The sequence below is a fragment of the Elephantulus edwardii genome, unplaced genomic scaffold (assembly GCF_000299155.1).
Source record: "Elephantulus edwardii isolate Elephantulus edwardi_28Jun2011 unplaced genomic scaffold, EleEdw1.0 scaffold00223, whole genome shotgun sequence".
In the NCBI taxonomy this organism is placed as follows: Eukaryota; Metazoa; Chordata; class Mammalia; order Macroscelidea; family Macroscelididae; genus Elephantulus; species Elephantulus edwardii.
This window is the reverse complement of record NW_006399973.1, coordinates 2557796-2573327: the sequence shown is the minus strand read 5'-3', so window position 1 is coordinate 2573327 and position 15532 is coordinate 2557796. Positions and strand designations below refer to the sequence as shown.

Genomic DNA, 15532 nt, shown 5'->3' with positions numbered 1-15532 from the left:
AAAAATGTAGTATTTTAAAAAAATTTCTCAGGACACTTTGAAATTAGATGTTGGCTAGCAGAACTGAGCATCCCACTTCTTAGAGGTTTCTTAAAGGCCTGAAGACAGTCATTCAGTATGCTGGACACACTGAAGACACAGGCTGTCTACATAACAAAGCAGGCCATGAAATACAGCTCAGAACCCATTCATTCACTGGTCTTCAGGGTGTACATTTGTATAATGAGAACTGTTTTGTTGAAAAGATTAGGATAATGTGGATAAAGCACAGGCATATAGTGGCTTTTTTGATGTTGTTAAATTGCCTTTATTCCTCCTGTCCCCCTCACATCATCTGGGAAAAGAGCTAACTGGCAGGTGACCTTTTTAAGAAAAAAATAAAATATTCAAGCCATCTGCATAAAGCACTAAAAAGCAGCTGACTTTTAATTTTTAAGTAGTCAAACACCTGTTTTAATAAATGTTGGCTGTATATAAAGGGGAGAGGGTTTTCTACGCTTTTTCTTGTTGTTCTCTTTTCAATTAAAAATAAACAAGAATTCCTGTGCACATATTCTCCAGTTGCTAGTTGAGCAGGCCCCTGGAGTGGGCTCACGGAGACATCAGAATCACAAAGAGATCCACGGAAAAGGGATTGCACCGATTTCCAAAAGTAAGCCTTTCTTCTTAGTCTTAGTAAGGAAGTGTTATCACTGAAGATCAATTCTACTTCTTTCCTTCATAAAATTAGCAGTCTTCAGGTAATCAATGAATTAATCAATACTTTTATACTCACAAGCTAAGTAAAACAGTGTTCCTTCACTGTTGTGATTCTGAAGAACGTGAGCACACTGGAATTTTGGGATCAGAAAATCTCTGTTGGGGTACTGTGTAGTGCATGCAGGAGATTTAGAAGCATCTCTGGTGTCTACAAGCCAGGAGTAATCTTTCACTTATAATAATAAAAAGTTCCTCCAGGCAATGACGACCCACAGAAGCAAAATCCCCTGGATGAGAACCAGTGATATGCACAGAAATAACATTATAGAGAGGCAAAGTACAGCCTGAAAGATGCTGGTTGGCTCTATGACCCACTGCCAGCACCACAAAGCTAACATTAAATAAGTTTTCAAACTTGGTTGGGAAGTAGCTCAATCAAGGATAGTGTAACTTTTGTATTTCTTCTTTGCTTTCCTGAACTTAATTTCCCATTCATTTGGCACTTGTAACAATTTAAGGAGGCCCCGTGGAATAGTAACTTGTTGCACTGCTAATCTAATGGAGGAATTCTAACCCAGTCCACACTGCTGGAGTGGCTCCCATGAACATTCCCAGCCTTGGAAAACACTCAAGTGGAGGGTCGCCTTGAGTCGGAATCAACAGCAGAGGATTTCATACACAAATTAATGCATGCCTAATCAGGCCGTGGTCTTCTCAATCATTACGCATCAGAAAACAGGACAGTGAAAAAGGATAAGAGAATGGATGCCTTTCTGTTGTGGTGCTGGTGAAGGGCACTGAATATCCCTTAGACTGCCAAAAGAACAGACAGATATTGGAAAAAGTGCAGCCAGAGTGGAGGCAAAGATGGTGAAGCTGCTTCTTTCATAGTTTGAACAGGTAGCTGGGCAAAACTCTTCCCTGGAAAGGGATATCATGCTTGGAGAGTTGGAGTGTCAGCAAAGGAGAAGACGACCCTCAATGAGAGGGGTGGGTACAGTGACTTCAGCAATGGGCTCTAATGTGTCAGAGATGACGTGAATGCACAGGACAGGGCAGGGTTCTCTGGTCAGCGGCTCACAGGGTCACTGTGAGTCATACTTGATGGCACCTAACCACAACAACAATCACTCTAACAAGGAGCCCTGATGACACAATGACTAAGCACTTAGCTGCTAACTGAAAGGTTGGAGGTTCAAAATGACTCCATCGGAGAAAACCCTTGACAACTTGCTCCCATAAAAATCACGGCCAACAAAATTCCATGAGGCAGTTCTAATATATCACATGCAGTCATTGAATTGTTGTACTTTTTTATTATCTCTGAATGTTCTGAAATTTCAGTTAAGATGTCTTGATACATATGGGGGTTTGGGGCAGGGGGTGTGAATCCAAGATTATGGATTTTAGGTTGATTCCTTTTCTACCTATTATTTTTCAAAACATTGTTGCTTTTCCATTCTTTATGATCCTTCTAGAACTCTTTTTAGGTGAACACTATTTGCTCTTCTAGATCTATCCACCAGGTTCCTTAATTTCTTTTCTACTGACCATGTCTGTCTGTGCTATTTTCAGAAAATCTTCACTAACTCCCTTTTCAAATGTATGTCATATACCATTCAGCTCATTTTAGGTTTTTATATATTCTCAAGACTTTTTCTAGCTCCTTTCCCCTACTATTTCTTTCTATTTCAGTAATTTCTTATTTTATCTAAGAACAGGCTGCTGTGAACTGGAGCCAATTCAACGGCACCTTACCATGGCCTCTCTGAGAACACAAATGAAATATTCATCCTAAAGTTTTGTTCTCTATTAATTTGGTCTCCTCAAGTATAAGATTTTTAATTTAATGTTGTTTGAGGTCTTCAAATGTCAAGTTACTAGTAATGGATCTTTCGATGAGTCAAAATTTTATATATATATATTCTTATTTATCAAAAAGAAGATTATCATTATTGTTTTCTGAGATCTAAGAAACTTTTGCCTAGCCTAGGCTGGAGTGATACTCCACTACAGTTTTTTATTCCTAAAAGTTTTATTATTTTAACTTTTATCCTTAAATCTAGACACTTAACTCACTGTCACACAGTCAGATTCAATTCACAGCTAACTCTCCAACAAGTTTTCAGAGACTGTAAATCGCACAGGAGGAGACTTCCCTTCTTTCTCCCTCGGAGCAACTGACAGATTCAAACTTCTCAAATTTGGGTTGGCAGCAAAACATCCTACCCAACAGGCCGCAATCTCCTCCTGAGATCTAGGATCTACTTCAAATTAATTGTGTATATGTATATTTGGTTGTTCTAGCATCATTCATTTAAAAGATTTTTGTTTCCTAATTGAATTGCCTTGACAACTCTGCTAGGGGAAAAAATATTTTAAAACCACTATGTACATAAATGAAACACAGTGTAAATGAATATGCACGTTGTTGTTATGTACTACAACGTTGGAACTGACCCACAGCTGACCTGGTGAATTTTCTGAGGCAGTTAATCACATGGGAGGAGACGGCCCATCCTTCTCCCAGGGAGTAGGTGGTGGCGTCAAGCCACATGCTTTGGGGAATGCAGTGCAGCTTCTTGTCACTAGGCCACCAGAGTATGAAAAAAAGAAGAAAAAAAATATAGCAAAACCAAAACAAAACCCCAATGCATGGAAATGCGTATCAGCATACCACTGGTCCTACAACTGGTGATACAATTAAAAAAAAAACAAAACAAAACAAACATTTAAATGTGAGCCTATTTCTAGCATCTAGTTCGATTGATTTATTTGTTGATCCCTTGCACAAGAACACACAATCTTGTTTATTATAACCTTAAAAGACTAGACATTAGATGGCTATGTCTTCTAACCTTCTTTACCTTTTTCTTCAAGTTTGCTTTGGATATCCTAGGTTCTGTGCATTTCTATATAAATTTTAGACTCATAATTGCCCATGCTGAAGTTTTGTCTGAGATTATGGAAAATAATGAAATCAATGCACAGAAGCAGTCTACCATCTCTTTATTTCGTGGAGTGTTTGGTGGGTTCAAACTGCCAACTTGTTGGTTTAAAACAAAACACTTTAACCACTGCTCTCAATGAAAGAGGCTACCACGAGGATGAAGAAAATGAAGGGAAGTGATGTACAGATATTATAGGTCTGATGCTTCTGTGACAGCAGACCCTGGGGCCTCTCCATCAGCCGAAAGCATCCCCAGTGTCCTGCTCCTTTAGCAGTAGTTCTCTCTCAGAATTTATCCTTCAACTCAGAAAAACTGATTTCAACCCTTCTGGGATTCGTCACAATTTCTAGTCCTTCAAGGCAGTCAAGAAACCAAAGGACAGGATGCACTGGACAAATCTGCTGCCACGGACTTCTTTAAAGTGCTAAAGAGCAGGGGTGTCTATTTAAAGATCAAGGTAAATCTGACTTAAGCCATGGGCTGTATGTTCTACTACTTCATTTGCATGTGAAAGTTAGATAACGAATAAGGAAGATCAAAAAAGAACTGATGCCTTTGAAATGTGTTAGTGAAGAATATGGAATATACCATGGACTGCTGTGGCATTAGCCTAATAAAAGTTGGGTTTTTTTAGCCACTGAGCCTCTGGTCTCCAGCTACCTTAAGTGCAGACACATGGTCTTACTGACTATCAGCTGTGGGACTAGGCTAAGTGAAGGAGTGCGTCCCATAATGAGCAGCAAGACTTGGGGTGTAAAAGACTTAAGGCAAGCAAGGCTTGTGGTGGCAAGACCTGGTGGTGGAGAGACTGGCGTTGCTGTGGAGAAACTGTGGCAAGGTGTTACCTGAGGCTTCTTGTACTTGTGCTGGCTACAACTGAGTTTTGCTGTTCTTGCCTTTGATGATGGAAGGAAAAGCTGCTTACTGAATTGAAATCACAGCCTGGACTAACTGAGGAGTTATATGTAGGACTGCTGGACTGAAACTGGACTTATATTGTGATATTTTTTGCTTCCTCCACTCTCCAACTTCCTTCCCTAGTAAACCCCATTGTTGGTACAATAACTGTAAGTCTGTCAATCAGCAATGAATAAATGAACCTCTGCTGCTGGGGCTCTAGAGACACGATGGCACTGGGCTATGGGCTCCTGATCTGCTTGCTGCTAGGGGCTGTGTTATTCTTACTCTCTCTGGCCCTTTCAGAGAAATGCTGATGGTCATGTGCCCCCATGTTTCATTTTCTTCTATTTAATCAACTGCCAAAAAAACAAACAAATCTGCTTGGAAGAAGTAAAGTCAGGGTGTTTCTAAAGAGATGAGAGTTGTTGTCTTACACTCTAGGCATGCTGTCCAGAGGAGGTTTCTCTATGGAGAGGGACAGAATGCTTGGAGAAGTAGAGAGTCAGAGAAGGCGAGGAAGATACTCAATGAGAAGAACTAACACACTGAGGACAACAACATGCTTAAAGCACTTAAGAGAGTGTGAAGATGGCACAGGATCAAGCACGGTTTCAATTTGTTGTGCATAGGGTCGTTAGGAAGTGGCGCAGACTTGACATCTAACAGCAACAACAAGGCTTCCATTTTCAAGTTTTCAGAATGAAACTACAATGGGTTCATTCCCCCCCCCCCATCGCAGCACAGCTACAGAAAACTGTTGGAAGTGCTGGCTGGGTTTAGAAGAGGCCATAGCACTAGGGATATTATAGCTTATGTCAGATGAAACTTGGCTGAAAGCAGAGGGTAACAGAGGAATGTCTATCTGTGATTCTTTGACTATGCCAAGTCATTTGACTGTGTGGATCACAAGAAACTGTGGCTGACTCTGAGAAGAATGGGAACCCCAGAACATTTGATTATGCTTGTGTGAAACCTATACTTGGACCAGGAGGCAGTTGTCACAACAGAGGAAGGAGACATGACATGGTTCAAATCGAGAAGGCTGTCCGCTAGGGATGTATTGTTTCCATACCTTTTCAATCTATATACAGAACAGATTATCCAGGAGGCTGGGCTCTATGAGGAGAAATGTGGCATTAGGATTGGAGGAAGACTCATCAACAATCTGCACTATGGAAATGACACAATCCTGCTTGCTGAAACTGAGGAGGACCTGGAGTGCTTGCTGCAGAGGGTCAAGGACTGTAGCCTTCAATATGGACTGAAGCTCAACATCAAGGAAACAAAGATTCTCACCACTGGGCCAACTGACAGCATCATGATAGATGGTGAAGAGATTGAGACTGTTGACAGCTTCAGTTTGCTTGGCTCTACAGTCAACACTTTTGTACCAGCAGCCAGGAAATTAAAAGACAAATTGTACTGGGAAGGTCTGCTGTCAGAGACCTCTCCAAAGTATTGGAGAGTGATAATGTCAGTCTGGAGATTAAGGTGTGCCTGATATAGGCCATGGTCTTTGTAATCACTTGCTATATACATCAGAAAGCTGGACAATGACTAGGGAGGATAGAAGGAGAGTTGATGCCTTTGAGCTGTGGTGTTTGAGAAGAGTACTGAATATGCCATGGACTGCTACAAAGAACATGTTTGTCCTGGAGAGGGTGAAGCCAGGCTTGCTCCTTGTAGGCAAGGATTCTGAAAGTTCCTCTGACATACTTTGGACATGTTGCAAGGTGGCACCAGTCCTTGGAGAGGGACACCATGCTTGGGAGGGTGGAGGGACAGCCCAGGAGAGGAAGAACCTCGATGTGATGAATTGATTCAGTTACTAGAGTAATGGGGGTGGATGTGTCAGAGCCAATAAGATTGGTATAGGATAGAGCAGGGTTTAGGGTTGTTGTACATAAGGTCACTATGAGTCGCAGGCGACTCAACGGCACATAACAACAACAGTCACCCATAAGGGAGTTCCAGTGGCCAAGCGGAAAGAAGCTGCACTACACATTGAAAAACAAAGAACTCAGGAAATATTACACAAAATGGGTGGCCCTGGAGGGTCATGCTGAGTGAAATACCTCAGTCACAAAAAGACAAATATGGCATAATGCCACTGTTATAAAAGAGGACAGACATAGGGGTTGGGGGAGACTGTGAAAGATAAGTAATGTATACTGCATTGAAACAGATGAGGGAGAGAACGGTTTAAAAGGGATATATGATTAGATATTATTGTCATGACAGGAATCCAGAATGAAGGCTGCATAGTGGAGTGGACTTGGGGGGAGGGATTGAATAACAATGAAAGAATTGTTCTTTTACTTTTCAAAGAGAAAAGTAAATTGGGGGGAGGGGTGGGCAGAGAGAAAAGTGTAACAATGAATGAATGGAAATCCTCAGTCTCTGCAAACTTTCATCAAAATCAATTTTAAGTAAAAAAAAACAACCCCCCAAAACAAAACAAACAAAACAAAAACAAAAAAAAACCCACCAAAAAACACTGTGCTGCAATCTCAAAGGCACATGGTTCAAATCCTCCAGCTACTCAGCAGGAAAAGAATGGGCAATCTTTTCCTGTGTGATTCTCTGCCTGAAAATTCAATGGAGGGTCGGCTGTGGGTTAGGGCAAACTGAACAGGACACAACAACAACATTACCTATAAGGTTTTGTGTGAAGTGCAAACTGGCCACATACACAGTTTTCCATTTTTTTAAGCCAAAAAAGAATTTTTAAAAACGTAAGCATATTTCCATGTCTGAATGAAATATTACTTTTACTAACTGATTACGCTTTTATATATGTTTTCCCACCAAATGAAATAGAATAGAATTAGATGGTTGAAAAATAAACAGAAAGGGCATTCATATATGATTAAGAGCACAAGCCTGACAGTAGAGGCAAGAATGAGTCTGACGTCCTTATCTACCAAGTTGACAAAGCAGGTTTAAGTGGGGCATCGTGGTGGGAAACTGCTATACTTAGGAGAATAGGAGCACAGCTTGGGATGGTTAAAAGAGAACAGAAGAGACGAAGAACCATATAAGAAGGAGGATACTAGCAAAAGAAACCCCAACAACCCACATTTCTAAAACCAAAGCTTTCAAACACATACATGTCTATACTTTCCCCAGTAAAAGTAATTTGGTTGATTCTTCATTAATGCTGATTAAAAGAATGAGTTTTAAATGCAATGTTTTCCACAAAGAAACCCGAAGGAAAGAATGTCTACTCACCCAGGCCAGAGATGTTTATAGCTTTCACAGATTTCTTCATTTTGTAAAGAACCATCCGGTCCACATCCAAAGCCTAAAATACAGAGAACATCTAATCAAAACCTGTGTTAGCTGTTAGAACACGCTTCCAGACAGCGGCCACATGTAAGCCACTGGGGACGGCCTACGCTCAACTCTGCAAGGCTACCATGGGGTCACTGTGTGAGACCAACCTTCAGTGTGCACAACTGGTGTGCAAACTACACCGACACTAAACAGCGGTTTTGTAGATAACCATGAAACACCAACTCTTGACTTGTCTCCTCAACTGCAGCATGGAAGCGCCTGCTGCCAACAGTCCCTGCTGAACACTAAACTTCTGCAATGATATGTGCTAACACAGCCATGCTCTACTTCTACCAAATCTCAGTTCTCCCACTGCACCCACAGGACTCGGTGATGTGCTGGCTTGGCAGGGTTTGCCCACTGCACCTGCGCTTCCCGACACAGAGAGAAGGGATTGTAAATAGAAACAGGAAGGACTAGGACAGAGGGGAGCCACACTGTTACTAGAACATTAATATTATGATTGTTCTGTTGTTATGGTATCATTGTAATTCATTTTCTCTTCAGTTCATTTGTTAAAACCAAGGCATCTGAAAGGAATTTAGTAAGATAATGAATGCAAAAGCACAATAAATGTCATCAATTACCGTGCTAAGGACTAAGCTCATTACTAAAAAATGCATTGCCACTGAGTTGGAACCGACTCAGAGCTGACCCTCCCATGGGTTTTCAGAGGCTATAAATCACACAGGAGCCTGTCCACCTTTATCTCACTGGGCAGCTGGTGGATTTGAACCACTTGCCTTTGGGTTGGTAGTGCAAATCCTTACTCACTAAACCACCAGAGCTCCCTATGTTAAAGACTAAGGGTTTCATTACTGTAGTCTGTGCCTACCTAAGAGAAACTATAGGCATAAGAGAACAGTTCGGCCAAGTCAGGAGAAAACTATAAGAACCCACTTAAGGCTAATAGTAGGAGTTTTCACAAATAATGACATTTAATTTAATTTCCCATCAACTAAAAAAAACAAAAACAAAAACAGAAAAAAAACACAACAAAGAGAAGAACAAGGACTGTCAGCTTTTAATTGCTGTGATGGAAGAATGGGAGATTATAAAACTGAGACAGCCAAATCGATCACAGGGTTATTGTAAAGACTATGAGAAACTGCAAACAAAGCAACTACTCAGCAATCTATGCACAGGAGGCGCGTTCACCACCATGCATACTCTCTCTCACTGCCCTAGAGTCAGAACCTACTTAGAGTTGACCTTCCACTGGGTTTCTGAGGCTGTAAATCACACAGAAGGAGACTGCCAATCTTTTTCCTTATGAACAACATACCAGAGCTACCTCATTACTAATGATACCTATTATTTACTACTCATTTTGAGTTTTTATTACAAAAATAATAATAATTGCAGTTATCTATCATTTGAAAGACAGTACTAGACCTGAAGGCACAGATTCTGAACTTTCAGCATTATCAAATCATCTCTGGCATGTTGTTGTTGTTGTTGTTGGTTTGTGCCATCGAGTTGCCCATGACTCAGAGCAAACCTATGTACAGCATCCTAAACCTGGCTCTATCCTGTGCCAGTCCTATTATCTCTGATACACCTACCCCCATTAATCACTCCCGTCACTGAACCAATCCATCTCACTGAGGGTCTTCCTCTCCTGCACTGTCCCTCCACCTTCCGAAGAATGATGTCCCTTTCCAAGGACTAGTCCCTCTTTGCAACATGTCCAAACTATGTCAGACAAAGCTTCAGAATCCTAGCCTCCAAGGAGCAGCCTGGTTTCACTCTCTCTAGGATAAACGTGTTCATTCTCTTAGCAGTTCATGGTATATTCAATACTCTTCTCCAGCACCACAGCTCAGAGTTATCATTCTCCTTCTACCCTCCCTAGTCACTGTCCAGCTTCCTGATGCATAGCAAGTAACTGGAAAGATGCACCGTAGTCTCCAGACTGACATCGTTGTTCTTTAGTACTTTGGAGACATCTCTGACAGCATACATTTTAAAGTATTATTATTATTCTTTTTATCTTCTTGTGGGTTATTTATTTTGTGGGGGGTTCCACACTCTGATCTTCAGCTGGATTGACAGACAGCCCGTCCAACACCAGAGAGTCTGTATGCTAGCTCCCATGGCACACAGGTTTTTGTTCTGGTATTTTGTTTTGTTTTGTTTTGGCAGGGGCGTACATTTTTAATAAAAGTATCAAAAGTTCTGTTCTAGCTCACCTGCAAACATTTATTTTAGATGTGAACAGATCAAGTGTCCATCAACAGACTATTAAATAAAGAGACTACAGAAAATTCACAGAATAGAGTATGTGTAACATTGAAAAACAGTAAGAAATTTGCAAAACACTGCAGAACATGGAGGAATCTAGAAGACATTATGGTGAGTGAAAGAAAACATTCTCAAAAGCACTAACATTATATCAAATGCAAACTCCATGCCATTAAGTTAGAAGGGACTTACAGGCGACCCTCCTGCATGCTTTCAGAGGCTGTAAATCACATGAGAGGAGACTGTCCATTTTTCTCCCAAGGAGTAGTTAGTGGATTTGAACCATAAGAGAGGTGTCATCTTTGGGTAGATGGTGCAACTCCCTATTTGCAATAGTATAACTACATCTAAACCCACTATTATAAAGAGTTAAAAAATAGTGTGTCCACAGAATAATTCTTGAATAGATACCAAAGATGTGAAAGGAGGAAGAGAATAAATATTAGTAATTAGAGGCACACATTAAAGTGAAGAGACAGGCAACATACAATAGAGGGATAACCAGCACAATATCACTGAAGGAAAGAAAGATTCAGAAAGGTATAAAAGGGTTATTAACTACAGGAAAGACCTGGGGGAAAGTGCAATTAAACTGTGGGTACTGAAATTAATGCTAGCCAACAAAATGCACATGAATGGTTGAATGAAAAATTCTTTGTAAACTTTCATTCATATCACAAGAAAAATGGTTCTAGGAATCACTATTTCATTGGATACCAAGAACAGATGAGCTTAGAGATGACAATATGAAATACGAAAAACAGTCACAAAGCGGCAGGCATCGGACAGACTGGTGACAACACAAAGGGAAGTTGTAATAAAAAGCTCTTATGTTCTGGCTGGCTACAGAAAGAGATAGAAGACAGTTAAACATTCTCACAGAGAATTAACTCATTTCTGCAGGTGGTCACGTCTAATCCAATCTTGACCTTCTCATGAGATACAAAAGTGACTTCCAGGGGCCCAGTGCTCTGTACTGCCAGTGCCAGAGATCAGACTGAGGGTTTAGTCACGGCCGTGTCAGAAACACTGGAGTTCTTGAAACTTTATTGATCGAGTGTCAAGAGAGCACAGCTCTCACATACCAAGACACAGGTTCAGCACACTCATCAGAGCCTTACTGAAGTTCCGCGTCCCCAGGGGAGTGGGGCCATCACTGGAAAACATTTGATCTAATAAACACCTCCTTAAAGCTTTGACAGAATTTGGTCCTACCGTGACTTCAGAATTAGCTAGACTGGTGGAATCTGGCTTGCATTAAAATAAAACCCTTGCCTCTTTCTACACCTTCCCAAAGGCAGTAGCAGGCAGTGTTAGGAACCTGATTAGGCTCTATGAAAACACTAAAATGTGTCCAATATTTTTATTAAATATTGAATATGTTAATGACAATGAATAAAGATGACAGAAGAAGAATCTATGGCTTGGAATTGTGGTTGAAGAGGAGTACTGAATATCTCATGGACCGCCAAAAGAACAAACAAGGATGTCTTGGAAGAGATGCAACCAAGGTGTTTCTTGGAGGCAAGGATGGTGAAACTTCCTCTAATACTTCAGGTATGTTGTCAGGAGGGGCTAGTCCTTAGAAAAAGACACTGTGCTTTTGTCTTTCTGGGGAAAGATGGAGGATCAGAGAAACAGAGGAAGACCCTCACACTGACGGACTGGCACAGTGACTCAACAACGGGTCGAGCACATCAGAGACTGTGAGGACTGTACAGGATAGGGCAGGGTTCAGATTTGCTGTTCAAAGGGTTTCTCTGGGTTGAAGTCACCTCACAACACCTACCAACAGCACCATGATTTAAGAGGGTTTACAAGGCAGGTGGTACAATGATTAAGCATATGGTTGCTAACCATAAGGTTGGGTTTTCAAAACTATAAATTATAATCCATAGGATTGTTATGAGTCATTGGTGACTTGATGACACCTAATAATAATAACATGAAAGAAAAAACAACCACTTAAAAGACGGAGAACTTAAAACCAAAAGCAGCTCCGAGCCTAGGGAACTAGTAAGATTCCCTGATGTCCTTAGAAAAATGCATGCTAGCACACCTTTGAAATCACTTGCTATGCGTCAGAGAGCAATGACTGGAGATGATAGAAAGAGAGTGGATGTCTTTGAGCTGTAGTGTTGAAGAAGAGTATTGAATATACCATGCACTGCCAGGAGAACAAACAGGTTCATCCTAGAGAGGGTGAAGCCAGGGTGCTCCTTGGAGGCAAAGATTGTGAAGCTTGGTCTGACATACTCTGGGCATGTTGCAAGGAAGGACCAGTTCTTAGAGGGGGAGGTCATGCTTGGGAGGGTGGAGGGACAGTGTAGGAGAGGAAGATCCTCTATGAGGTGGATTGATTTAGTGACTGGGGTAATGGGTGTAGGCGTGTTGGAGCCAATAAGATTGACACAGGACAGAGCTGGGTTTAGGGCTGTTGTATAAAGGGTCCCTATGAGTCTCAGGCGACTTGACTGCACATAACAGCAATAACAGCAGCATATCTTTAAGACATTTTTATTATCTGATCCCTGCTCACTTCTCCAGTTTTATCTCTTGACGTTCATTCACACCCCACCTTGACTAAGTATCAATCATACCTTTAGTGTGAATCATAATGAACTAATTAAAATATTCCCTTCTCTTCTATTTCTGAGAGGTTGAACATTCCGTCCCTCCTTAGAATATACACCCTCTTCTTAACCCACTGATTTCTACTTCAACTTTGCAAATTGGTTTAGCAACATCTCTTCCTCCTTTTCTAACTTTTCCCTTTCTGTCCTCCAGAGTGTGTCAGCAACCCTTCTTCTTAGGTTTCCCCACTGCTGTTAAGAGTAGACACCATCAAGACAGAACTGGCTCACAGCTGACTGCAGTGGGCTTTCAGAGGCAGTATAGCATACAGGAGGAGAAGGCCCATTTTTCTCCTGAGGAACATCTTGTGGATTCAAACCGAGTGCCTTTGGGTTGGCAGTGCAACACATCTAAACATCAAAAAAACCAAAAGATCTTCATCACAGGGAAAACAGGCAACATTGTGATAGATAGAGATCAGTCTGATATTGTCAATGATTTCCTCTTGCTTGAAACCACAATCAACACCCTTTGCACTAGCAGTCAGGAGAATAGTAGACTGTTGTTGTTAGGTGCCATCCAGGCAAGTCTGACCTCCAGTGACCCTGTGAACAACAGACCTGAACCCTGTCCTATCCTATGCCATCCTCACCATCTCAGACACACTCGAGCCCACTGCTGCAGTCACTGTGTCAATCCACCTGGCTGAGCATTGGGAAAGTCAGCTGTTAGTGATGTCAGTTTAAAGATGAAGGTGTACCTCATTCAAGCCACAGTCTTTTCAATCACCTATAACAAGTAAGAGACGGATAATGAATAAGGATGACAGGAGAAGAATCGATGCCTTTGAGTATGTTGCTGAATATCCCATGGACTGCCAGAAGAATGGACTTGTCTTTGACAAAGTGCAACCAGGATGTTCCTTGGATGCAAAGATGGTAAAACTTGGCCTCATATATTTTGAACATGTTGTTAGGAGAGGTTATTCCTTGGAGAGGAACATCATACTGGGAAAGGTGGAGGAATGATGAAAGAGAGAAAGATCCCAGTGAGATGGATTTGATGCAGTATCTGCAGCAATGGACTCGCATGTGTTGAGGATGATAAGCACGGCACAGGATAGGAGAGAGTTCACATCCATTGTTCATGGGGTTGCTATGAATCATACCTGTAACACTTAACAACAAGAAGGCACCACGGCTCACTCAGGTTTCTCCGTAGCACCCTACACTAACTATACCTCACCTGTTATATACTATGTGCATGTTAGAGATAAAATGGTAAGGAAATAAGACAATGCTCATGCTTTCATGAAGTTTCTACACCAGCAAAAGACAATTTCCCAAATAAAATCCAAAACTATTAAGTACAATTTAAAAAGAAAACCCAAAACACCACACCCCCTTACTGTGTGTCGTTGAGTCAGATCCGACTGGCACACAAGGAGACGGCCGACCCTTCTGCAGTGGAGCATCTGGTGGATTTGAACTGCGCGCCTTGGGGATTGCAAGGCAGCTTCTTGCCAATAGGCTACCAGATCTCCCTAAACCCAAATCTTTTAAACCCAGGAATTATCAACTACACTGAAGTGCCCTTTTACTTGTCTAGCTCTGTTCAATACGGCAGATACATGTCTCTACTGAGCGAATGAAATGTTACGTGCCACTGCTGGAATGATAGACAGACATACTGGCTTAAGTAAAATATCAATACAAATAATGTTGTGTTTCTATTTCCTTTTTTAGCTACCAAACCAGCAGGACAGGACAAGGGTCAAATCTGTCCTTCAAGGCGTCACTGAGTCTTATTTAACTCGATGGTCTCTAACAATCATCCTCGGGGCCTGTTCATCACTATTACTCCAGTGTCCAGCACAGAGACTGGAACAGAACAGAACAGGACAAAACAAAAACAAATTATGAAGAATGACTAGTTAACAGGTAATGGTTCAGCCAGTCTTGGAAATAATCGGTGGCTGCTGCCCTTTTTAAGTAGGGGAAAAGCAAGCTGTACTTGAAGGCTGCTGAGGCCACAGTGAGAGCAATGGACTAGAGCTGACAGGAACTGTACTCAAGGAAAGGTCACCCACATAGAAAATCGGGCTTCAGAAGGCATGTGGTGGTTCAATGCTGGGCGGCAGGAACATTTTAGAAGAGCCACTAGGGAAAAGCCAGAGAGATCTGCTTATGCATCTTTGAAACGTGTTTTGACTCTCCTATCTTTGGTTTTTCTTACAAATAAATGAGCATTTCAATCTTCTGTCTACAGGTATTTGGTTTCAAATATGCTAAAAACAAAATGCTGACTGCAGCTAGAGGGTTCTGTGGAACACAGAACACAGATGAAATATACCTTTACCACATTTCTTCCCATATTATACTATAGGATAGACCTCTCCCTGAACTTTTACTCCACAAAAGCCTTGTAAAAATAGGCCGCCAAGAACAATCTTCTAACTTTATTAAGGTGAAAGTAGAAGTACTATTTTCTCAACTTAGGAATGAGTGGATTTTTAAAAAGCCATTGGTCTTTCTACAGTCTACTATGTAGAAATTGGAAATAAAGATAAAGCAGGCAGCAAAGGTAATATTTAATTAAAATTCAAGAGAAAAAAGTAATTACCTTCCCACTCAAAAACACACCCTTCATTATGGTGCATATTTATAGATAGTTAAGACTAAACTTGGTCAGGAAATGTTGGAATTATTACAACTGAATTTTCTTTTTAAATCACCTGACAACTGCTTGTAAAAATACCACCAAAATTATTATGTTTATGACAAGAGTCCAGAATGAAAGTTGCATAGTGGAGTTACTGGGGTGGGGGT

The 15532-nt window shown here is 41.2% G+C and overlaps 1 protein-coding gene across 2 annotated transcripts in view; it reads right to left on the bottom strand.

The window, feature by feature from the left end:
- The window catches only part of ASAP2 (ArfGAP with SH3 domain, ankyrin repeat and PH domain 2), a 304618-nt gene that overhangs the window by 168537 nt on the left and 120549 nt on the right, over nucleotides 1-15532 (bottom strand). For both annotated transcript variants that reach the window (XM_006898199.1, XM_006898198.1), the window contains exon 2: nucleotides 7782-7854. In XM_006898199.1, coding sequence (XP_006898261.1) covers nucleotides 7782-7854 — 73 coding nt within the window. The remainder of the gene's footprint in view (nucleotides 1-7781; nucleotides 7855-15532) is intronic.